The following is an 11,511-nucleotide window of genomic DNA, read 5'->3' as shown; positions in this document are numbered from 1 at the left end:
GTCAATATATATTACTAAAAATCCAGGAGTACCATTCTTCTGAACTCACCAAATCGATAAAAACACAATTTGAGATCTCTTACTCATTACATAAGTGAGGAACCAATCAGACCTCATCTAATAGACAAAATTAATAGCTCATTTATTTTATGAGTGGAGATATATTTACGTTCCATTAATTTTTATTTGTATTCCATCTCTCTTTAATAGTTGAATAAACACTTAAATAGTTATTTTAAATAATATACATGTATATTATCAATTTATTAATACGAAATTGAATAATAAAACCTTTACCGTAGGATTCGTTGATTGAATAAAAGAAAATTCATACACGGATAACATCCTTTTTCTATGAAATTTTTAAGTACTATTAACTTAAATGGAAGTTTTCGCTTTAATCTTAAAATTATTAATTTATTAGAACATTTTTAAAACATATTACTTATAAAATTCGAGTAAATTATGCGTCCTGCATTATATTATTAAATTTAATCAAATTTTAAAGCATCAAATCCTATAATTAAAATTATATACTTAATAGATTTCAAAAAATTATGTGCAACACATGTACATGCAATGCTATATAAACTGAAAATTACTTGTTTAGATCGGATTTATAGCCACACTTATGGATCGAACCAACGACGGTAATTATTCTTTAAAAATTGTTTCAATCTTATTTTTTTTCAATATATGGTAAAAAATATCATCGTTTTAATAAAAAAACCTCATGGACCCGTTTACATAAAATTTTTCCCATATAAACAAACATACGAAAACAAAATCCCTTGCTCAAAACTTGGAACATCATTCAAAAGTACACTGTGTTGGGCTTAGGCCTTTTTGGCCCAACTATATATAGTTCTCTAGTAAGTAACAATTTTCACCAATAACTTGCCATTTTTGCCCTCTTCGTCTTTATCAAAGACATCAGTTTCGGTTCTACTGCTTTGTGAATCAACATTAAAAATCATCGTCATTCCAAGAATTCTCAGGTTCTGCCTTTCTGTTTCTTTATCTTTGTCATTTTCTAAGAATCCAGTTATCCACCAAACCCATAAATGCGAAATGATTAAAGGTCCAGATCCATATCATTAGAAGCCTACGATGATGCTAGTGATAATGATCCCATACGAGACTGAAGCTCAGAAGTTCTCTCTCTGGATCTATTTGCATTTATAAATTTCACAATCTGCTTCTCATAAGCACCCAACTTATCCTTGAAACCAGGTAAAACATTGTCTTTTGAAACATGTAAGAATGATATCATGCGCTCTAGCATTGTCTTAAATGTTTTTAGTTTCTCAAGTCCCTCTGGCATGGGTAGCTGTGGAAGATAGTCAAGCAGCAAAACAAAGAATAACATATCTGTGAGTTTCCAAGAAATGCTCAGGCAATGAACTGATACACAAATATATAGCATGTTCAATTACCTGCTGTATCTTCGTCAACGTTTTCTGGTACATCTCATTTAGTTCAGGCAAAAATGTTAGTTAGATCGGTGGGTTGCACTCCGTACTGCCTTTCTGAAACGCCATACCCAATCGCGATACAAATGCGTACCAGAACACCAAAATTAGCAAATCGAGCCAATCGGTTATTATAGAATACTGAGGGTCAAAATTCTAGTTAAACTCCTCTAAATTTTAGACTTTTAATTATAGTAGTTAGTCACTTAGCATATTTAATAGGTTTTAAATAATTACTTTTAATTATATTATTTATCATGCATATAATTCAAAGCGAATTCAATAAATTTTTTTATCATCTTACATATCCATATAGCGTACTGCTTACCGCAAATTTAAAAAGTATTGTACCCTGCACCCATACTCATACCCCTACCGGGTATCACAGCGTACTACGATTTAAGTAACACTAATACATTTCTGCTTTGATCTATAAAAATATGGAAAAAAAAAAATACCATAGGTTATCAAAAAGAGTAAGGATTTATTTCTTCATAATGAAAAATAAAAGTGTTCCATGAAAATACGAAGGGAGCTAAAAGAAATGTAAATTTCCTATAACATATATAAATTTTCTCAAGCACAGATATGTCATGAAAATTACCTCTTGATAGACTTCCTCTTGCCAATCACATCCATTTGCATGTCCAGTTCTATACACACTCTGTAAAGAATCTTCATAACAAAAGAATATACAGTTGTAAGAACATATCAAAATATGCATTTCCTTAAGCAGAGAGAGAGAAAAAAAAAAAAAAACAGTAGAAGATATCGTTGACAATTCTCTATCGTGATTAGGCTGTAACTGAATTCTCCAATCACCTGAATCCATAGCAGGTTCTTCACTTCGGCTAGTTACCCCCAATTATTGGTACCCGTCTGATTTCAATCAAGAACAATTAGTCAACTAGGGCTAAGATTACAAAGAAAGAAAGTCTTTTGATCTCCATTTCAGTATTAATTCTACTGCAAATAACACATTAACAAAAATAAAAATGCAAAAGCTAAGATCTTGCAGTTAACAAATAAAATCATAAAGTTCAAAATTTTACCTTTAAAGCGTAGACCGATATAATTGTATTCTGGTATTTTGATTCTACAGCAAATAACTGCATCAAAGGAATAAAAAGACAAAATTTTAAACTCTTTTTGCTTAGATAAATACTTAAAATTAATATTTAGATGAAAAACTCTAACATAAATCAATAAAAAGGATAGAAATTAAAGGGCAGAAAAATAAAAATTTCAAAACCAAACACAAATAAAAAAAAAAAAAAATCAAATACAGGGTTTCCGTTGACCGATTACCTGATTCACCATTTCCCTTCAGTTCTTTCCGCCATCAAATTTCTAGAGAGAAGAAAAATCTGTTTTTAGTCCTCAAGAAGGAAGAAGAAGAGAAATAAGCTGCGCGTGTCACTTGTTACCGTTACATAGGTGGCTTGAGACTATTAATAGCAGAACAAAATTTATTATTTGGAAAAATTACCCATTTACATTACTATTATTATTTAAGACGCGTGGTAAATCATTGTTGCCACAACAGAGATTTTTCCATTCACCCCTTAATATATATATATATAAATTACAACACCATCCTTTCACTTTAGCCTTTTCATATTTTATAATTACGGTAATGCTATCGATTCAATTTGTTCGTTTAGCCTTAATATACTACCACATTTTCACTTTTAATCTTTTTGATATCTTTTTAATTACAATTATGTCATTTTACTGCCGATTGATAATTTTACCTTCAATTTGCACAATATTATCCTTAGATTATTTAATAATTTTTTAATATTAATGAAAAAGTATATGAAAAATTTATGAAAGATAATTTATAAATCATTAAAAGTTATATTACCTATTTGATAGAATTTGAGAAATTTAAAAACATAAAAAATGAGTAAATATTTATTTATTTATTAATTTTTTATAGTAAAAAGTGATAAAATAAAAAAAATACGAAATGTGAAGCTTATGTTTCTCATAATAAAGCTGAATCATTAAAACTAAAAATAGAACTTTGAAAACACTATATAAAATAAAAATAAAATAGATTAAATGCAATAAATTTAATGATCGTAATAATCATTCTTTTCTTGATTATACAATTACAGTATTTTACCTTAAATCCTACAAGGCTACAACTCAAATAACCACTAAAATGATTAATTGGAATATCCAATTAGTTATAATTTTTTTAAAGAAATATTTATTTAATATTACTTTTAACTATAGCACTATCCAATCTATCATATTTCTTTAAATGTATAAATATAATTTTTCACTTTTCCTCCCCTATTATCTATTTTTTAAGAAATAAGATTCAACATGATCGTTCTCTCTATCCTCAAAGATTTTAAACAGATAATATTACTTTAAATGTTATGGAAATTCAATATAAAATTTTTTTCTATATTTATATAAAATAAAAATGTTTCATCTTTCAAAAAAAAAAAAAAAAAATCCAATCATATAGGGGAACAGCAATAGATTTTGCTTAGGTCATTACCTGGTACGCATTGCTTTTGTAAGGCAGAGGAGACAGCAAATCAAATGTAACCAAGTCATCGTTTGAAGTTAGAGCACAGATGACGTGGCATGACTTTTAGCTGAAAAAAAAAAAATTCCAAAATCATTTTCCACCAATAATCAGACATTTTCCTCTTTCAAGCTCTATTTCTCTCTCTCCCTCCCTCCATCAAACACAAATAACAAGAGCAGAAAAACAAGGTTTGACTCAGAGTTAGATCCTTAGATCTAAGGACCTCTCAATATTTACCTGTAAGTTTTGTTCTTTTCTTGTTTTATTTCAAGATCCATTCATTTTTGTTGTCTTTGTTTCTATATATATGCAATGGATAGCAATTACACACCTTTGCCAAAGACTTCATACGTAGAATTACAATTGCACCACGATCCTGAAACCCCAATATACCCAAGAAAAACCCACCTCCAATTTGATGGTGGGGACAATTATAAGGATTCCAAAATGGAGAATCGTAAAGCTGTAGGTGATGATATGGGCGATGACGATGATGGTGATGATTTGGATCTTGATAATTACCCATTTGTTGTTTCTAAATCCAATCAAGAGTCTGGTGTTTATGGTGCGGTTTTTAATCTCGCTACGTCAATTATCGGGGCTGGGATCATGGCTTTACCAGCTACAATGAAGGTTCTTGGATTGGTTTTGGGGGTTATTTTGATTGTTCTGATGGGCATTGTGTCTGAAATTAGTGTGGAATTGTTGGTTAGGTTTTCGGTACTTTGTAAGGCTTCTTCATATGGTGAAGTTGTTGAAAGTGCTTTAGGAAAAACTGCTAAGATTCTGTCTGAGATTTGCATAATTGTGAACAATGGAGGTTTTATGGTTGTGTATTTGATAATTCTGGGTGACGTTTTGTCGGGATCGCCCCATCATTTGGGGGTTTTTGATCAATGGTTGGGGAACGGGATGTGGGATCAAAGGAAGTTGCTTATTTTGATTGTGGTGGTGATTTTTCTTGCACCACTTTGTGCACTGGACAAGATTGATTCGCTAAGCATGACTTCAGCTGCTTCGGTGGCTTTAGCTGTTGTCTTTGTTGTTGTGTGTTTTATTGTTGCTTTTATTAAGCTGGTTGAAGGGAAAATTGAGTCTCCAAGGATGGCTCCTGATTTTAGTTCGAAGAAAGCCATTCTGGATTTGCTTGTGGTGATTCCCATTATGACAAATGCCTATGTTTGCCATTTTAATGTTCAGCCTATATATAATGAACTCGAAGGGCGGTCACCTCAGAAGATGAATCGTGTGGGGAGAATCACGACTGTTCTTTGCATTGGAATTTACATTTCAACTGCAGTATCAGGTTATTTACTCTTTGGGAAGGATACTGAATCTGATGTATTGACCAATTTCGATGTAGACCTTGGGGTTCCTTTTAGCACTGCCCTGGATTATATTGTCAGGATTGGTTATGTATTACACTTGGTTCTTGTTTTTCCTGTTATTCATTTCTCTTTAAGGCAAACAGTGGATGCCATGTTATTTGAAGGATCACCTCCACTTTCTGAGAGTCGAAAGAGATCTTTGGCATTAACAGCAGTGCTATTGGGACTCACTTATTTTGGCTCTACCATGATTCCCAACATTTGGACAGCTTTCAAATTTACAGGAGCAACTACGGCAGTATCATTAGGTTTTATATTTCCATCTCTTGTTGCATTGAGATTGGACCAACGAGGAGAGAGTTTGAGCCATGGAGAGAAGCTCTTGTCATGGTTTATGTTAATTATGGCAATAATTGTTGGAATTGTGGGAGTAATTGGAAATGTTTATAGCCTCAAAGGTCAATCCAAATGATGTTTTGTAGCGAGTTCCTACCGGTTTCTTCCATGGAGAACATTTTTATCAAAGTTTACACGAGGTCAAACGGATCATACTTTCTCTGTTTTCATGTTTCTCAAAGTGCCTATCCTTTAACAATTGAATCAAATTGGGAAAATCGTTGGACAATTGTCGAAATATTATATCAGATTTGCAATTACACCAGCAGGTTCGCGCAGAAGCTTCAAATGTTTCACATACAATGACTTCCCAAAGCAACTGCGACGTGCTGGTTTAGCATAAGAAGAATGATTGGGGAAGACACTGTATGGACAACAGCCACATGTTAAGTTGATCGAAATATACACATTTCAGTTGATGCAGCATTTCTTTTACCATTAATGTTAAATCTGTATACTGTAACAGCAATTTTTTTACGAGGATATTTATAAACATAAGGAGGCATTCTAAATGAATGTTTTTTGTTTAATTTATTCTGATGATTTTCTCCTCATATTTTGATTCTCAAGTGTGGTTTTCTTTTCAAACATCTATGAGATTGGAAAATTTATGAACAGAACAGAACAGAACAGAACAGAAAGGACGGGAAAGGGAATTGATGGGTGGATTTTTTAGCATATGAGAATCCTTTTAGAGACTTCATTTTCTAAATGAAACGGATAGAAAATAACTCATGTAGCTAAGTGACTCTTGTTGGGGATTGGGTCTAGATTGAGTTCTACTACTGACAGTGTCAGTTTTATTCAACTTGTTCCGATTGCCGTTATCGTTTTCTCTTTGCACTGGATTGGTTTTGGTTGGTTATTTCTCCAAGGAAAGATCCGTGTTTTATAGTATAAACAAAGTTTAGTTCCAAATTCAGCAATGTACTGTACACAGGATTCTGCTCTTTAACAGGTAACATATTACGTTGTACACAGAAGTTTACTTTTACCCTTCGTTTGGAAAGCAGGATTTTGTTGTTTTTTATTGCTTTTAAATTTTTTTTGGAGGAAAGAAAATATCCAAGGAAAAATATCAAGGGAAAGGATATTCTCTTGTTTGAAAAGGGGAAGAAAAATATTAACCATTTTCCTCTCAACTCCATAAAAATATAATTTCTCCAAATTAGAGAAAGAATCTTTAATGAATTTAGAAAATTACATTATTTGAAATGAAATAGATGTTATTTCATTTTACAATAGGTAGGTGATGGTTTTGAGCTGTTAAGGCCCTTAGTTAGGTGTCTAATGGGCTGGGCCTATCCTTATTTGGGGATTAATGGGCTTTGCTATAAGAGTTATCTACAGGAAGAATCTCACCTAATCCTTCCTAACTAGCTACTTCAAACGCCTAAACGAAATCACCAAATCTAAAATTTGCTAACAATGTTGACTGTAATAAAAATAGTTTAGCTGGCAAGTAGTAATATCATTAATTAAGATTTATTTATATTTTAGATAAAACTATAAAGAATGTATTTTTTTTCCTTAAATTTTCTAATTTTAATATAATCAATTTGCTTTTAATATATAGAACCAATCGGAACCGTTGATTTAGAACCGTTAAAGAACCGGAATTGGAACCGTAACAGTTCGGTTCCAAACGTAGCCAGAACCATCAATTCCCGATTCCGTTTTGGTTCCAGATTTTTTGGAACTAGAACCATCGGTTCCAAAACCAAAATCGACGGTTCCGGAACTGTGGCACCCCTAGTCACAATTAAAGAGGGGGGTAAAAAAAGAAAAAAAAAAAAAAAAACTCAAACCTAACAATGGAATTGCTCAAATTATTGGTCATGTGACCAACTTATCCCAAGCTTGAATATCTTAGAGGGCCAAGAAATGGGGGCTTTAATTTATATGTTCTTAATTAATCATTCACTCCTTTAATATTCTTTAATTAATTAAAAAGGACTTTGAATGTATTTGCATATAAAATTTGAAGAATAAGATCATAACTTGTTAACTACTTTTATTAGATGGTTGTTATTTCAGTTAAACAAAAGCAAATTAGGTGTGCAAAGATGATGTCTTCTATGCATTAAGTACCATAACTACCTACCAAACCATATATGTCACTTGCTTTGAGTAGTTCACTGAATCTTTTGAAACTTTGAAAGCGATATTGTCCCAAAAAAAAAAAAAAAAATATTGCATCATTTCTTTTCTTTATACAATGCTTAAATTGCACATCTATATTATAACTTAATTGTCTCTTACTAATTAAGCTTAGTTTGTTTTATTAATTAGTTTCTCACCGTTAATTTTAGGTTCAAATTTCTTTATCACTTAAGACTTATTCGGTAAAATTAACTGAATATATAACCGTTAGTTGTTTTAGTTGATAGCTACTGATAGTTGTTTAAGTAGTTTTGTTTAAAATGCTAAAAGCTAAACGTTATAAAGATAACTTTTTATAAAACGTTATATTAACTTCTAAAAATTAGTTTAAATATTATGTTACCGAATATTATAAAAAATAACATAAATAGCATTTAGTTAAAACGTTAAAAAGTATTTAAAAAGTTGCTGTGAAAGGTAACATTAAACTTAAATGAGAAATTATGATTAGAAAAGGAAAAAAAATATCTATTTATAATGGATTAAAGAAATAAACAGAAAATCACTTATGAACACAATTGACAGACAGAAGTTATCGTCCCTTTTTTAAAATTTCGACACTTTTTTCATATATTATATAGAATTTTATATAAATTCTTATATTTAATCTCCTAAAATAATATAATAAATCTACATCTATGTGATAGGTACATACCCAATGACATATAGAATCAATAAAGAAAAAACATAGACTCAGTGGAAATTGGATGGGTGATCCATGATTTTGGAACATAGGCTGCTTTCTCTTTTTTATTTTATTTACTTAATGTGGTTTGAGAAAAGTTTTGGTTTTTTGTTTCTATCAAAAACATCCAAAGATGTGAACTAGAAAATGTTTCACTCTAGCTGGGTGAATTATTTTAAAAAAAGAATTAAAAGTAGAAAAATCCAAATGGTAATAGTAGAAAAGGTTTTGTCTTCAAAGGGAAAGCGATGGATGTTTGTATTTCCCTTCACATGGAAATAAATCAAGTACATGTCCCATTCTATACCATCTAAGCCCGTGAACCCTACCAAATTTTTAGGTTCAAAATTGCAATCGATGGGCATGTGAATTTGGGAGATTTCGGATTTGCAAAGACAAGACTTTTGTTTGTGCATTTTTCAGGCAAAAAGTTGTGTTGGACCCTTTGCCAAACAAATCTTTGCATGTGATGGGATTTTTATATATAGAGTCATCACATGGTGAGATGGGTAAATTGCCTTGTCACTAATTTATTTATTGATTTTATCCCCTTGTTTTGTTTAATAATTGATGATTGATTATTCATGGTTGATAGTTAATTATATCAAAGCTTGTAATTAATTGGAGAGTAAGTATTCACACTAAAAATATGGATTACTAGATTTTGAGTCTATTTAGTAACATTAGCTGTTGTTGTAGTACCTTTTAGCTGTTAGCTATATTAATTTTTACCTGATAATTATTCATTAGCTTTCCAAATGAAAAGTGTTCGGTAAAAATAATTATTTAACTTTAAATGATAAAGAAAAGATATTAGTTATTCAATTAGCTAAATTCTGAAGAAAAAACAATATGTATAATTTAAAAAAAAAAGTTTAATTAAAAGGTAAACACAAAAAGTTAGAGTGCTTAACATTTCGTAAAAAATTAACTCAATTTCTAAAAATTATTATAAAAGCTATGTTACTAAACATGTTAAAGGTTTGTTTGACAAAATTAACTGTTTTGATAACCGTTAGCTCTTTTAGTAGCGTTTAGCTGTTAGGTTTTCAAGTAGCTTTTCATAAAATGCTAAAAGCTAAATGTTATATAAATTAGTTTTTTATAAAACACTATCTTAATCTTTAAAAGTTAGTTTAAGCGTTATATTATCGAATACTATAAAAAATAGTGTTTAATATTTTGACAAATCAAAATGCTAAAAGCTACTAAAAAACTTTCGAGTAACACAATCTAAAAATTAGTTCAAAAACTATGATCCAACAAGCTTTTAAAAAGTTATTTGAACCGGTAGAATTATAAAACCTTTTAATGAAAGGTCAATAGTTAATTATATTGAAAGGCAACCTTGCTGTCAGTTATAATTAACATAATTAAATTAATGTGTCTATTGTCTAAGCAAGCATGATTATGCTATTTGAAGTCTCAATTCAAAAAATATTGGAGGATTGCATGCTCTTAATCAATCTACGAACTTTTATGGCTAAAATTACTCTAAAATGTCTTGCATGCTCTGATTAACCATTATTATGAGACAAAAATAAAAAAAAAAAAGGTAAGTCAATGAACTATACATGGCTGCCAGTTCCATTGCTGACAAGATGATTTTAATTTCTCTAGTTTAAGATGACATTTTTAGTTAATGTTCCTTAAAACATTATTCTAATGAACTCTATGTTCTTCATAATTTCATAATTGAAAAAGTATATATTTAAAATACAATTCTTTTCTTTTTATATAAAAGTGTATTATTTATTGTTAGAACTAGAATATGTCAATCGTAAAATTTGGTGCATGAGTCAATGGTTTTACTAATTCGGAGGTCATCTTATGGTGGATTATAAATTAGATAGCATTAATTTAAAACCTAAAAAAAAAAAAAATAAAGATAAGATTAATTAGTGTTTATGCTATAAAAAAGAGTAATTAGTGATTGATGGCAGACCACGATTGATAAAAATTATGCAAAGAATAAAATTAAAGTCAAGTTTAAGTCTAAAGCAACAATTAATCTATAATATTTTAGTTTAATCTTTTCTTCTTTTAATTTAATAAAATCATTAAACAAGTGAAAACTTTTATTATAACTGTAAACTGAAATATATATATATATATATATATATATTCGAAACTTCACTCTAATCATATGATACGATCTTTTTTTATTAATATTTTGAAATTAATTTTTCTTTCCTTTTATTGGGAATGAAAATTTTCTTTAGGCGAAGAAGAATTCAATTGATGGGTATTTTGCTAATGCAAACTATAAATAGCCCAAGATATCAATTAGTTCCAAGTTTTTCAAATCATGGCTTAAACTACTCCTAATTAGCAATAGTAATGGTGGACAACAACTAATACGATAAAATTAGCAATAATTAATTAAAATTAAGTCAAAGTCAAAAATTTTAATAGACATTGCTATAGTATTTTTATTATTTTCCAAGACCTACCTTTTTTATTGCCGGAGGAAAGCAGACTCCTAAAATCAAATGTGGAATACCTTTTCCATATTATTAATCTTTAAAAAAAAAAAGGAGACAATATGTTTATTTCTTGTGTTAGAAAAAGGGTCGTTGAATTAATATGTGCACTTTAGTATAATGGTTCATATTTATTTCCTACGAAACACTATACAATTATTGACCCGCAGGAGCGTCCTTAATGCACAGCCAACTTTAGTTAATTAATTCAATTATATATATATATATATATATTATTTTAAGGTGAATATAATATTTAAATTTTTTTGTAACGTTATTTAATAGTTATTTTTATTTTTAAATAATTATAACAAAAATCATATAAAATATTAATGTAAAAAATAATTTTATTAGTAATTATTTTTTAAAATTAATATAATTCAAATATAACATAAATACAAATCAGCTAGCAGCGAACAAAGTTTAAAATATA

The 11,511-nt window shown here is 29.6% G+C and overlaps 1 protein-coding gene and 1 non-coding gene across 2 annotated transcripts; one reads left to right on the top strand and one right to left on the bottom strand.

The window, feature by feature from the left end:
* Positions 1 to 778: 778 nt before the first annotated feature.
* LOC110009537 (uncharacterized) lies at positions 779 to 2,914 on the bottom strand. Its single transcript, XR_002284441.3, has 6 exons — positions 2,781 to 2,914; positions 2,525 to 2,581; positions 2,295 to 2,351; positions 2,077 to 2,147; positions 1,437 to 1,529; positions 779 to 1,330 (listed from the first exon to the last, which is right to left on the bottom strand). It is a non-coding gene; the product is annotated as an uncharacterized LOC110009537 (transcript).
* Positions 2,915 to 4,118: 1,204 nt separating this feature from the next.
* LOC105634791 (Transmembrane amino acid transporter family protein) lies at positions 4,119 to 6,277 on the top strand. The gene has a single exon (XM_012217708.4). It carries the CDS (start codon positions 4,336 to 4,338, stop codon positions 5,821 to 5,823), a length of 1,488 nt encoding a protein of 495 aa, XP_012073098.1. The 5' UTR covers positions 4,119 to 4,335; the 3' UTR covers positions 5,824 to 6,277.
* The last annotated feature ends 5,234 nt before the right edge of the window (positions 6,278 to 11,511 follow it).

This window comes from Jatropha curcas, chromosome 1 (genome assembly GCF_041381405.1).
Source record: "Jatropha curcas cultivar XTBG-Jc1 chromosome 1, XTBG_Jcur_1.0, whole genome shotgun sequence".
Lineage (NCBI taxonomy): Eukaryota > Viridiplantae > Streptophyta > Magnoliopsida > Malpighiales > Euphorbiaceae > Jatropha > Jatropha curcas.
This window is presented reverse-complemented; position numbering and strand designations above follow the sequence as displayed.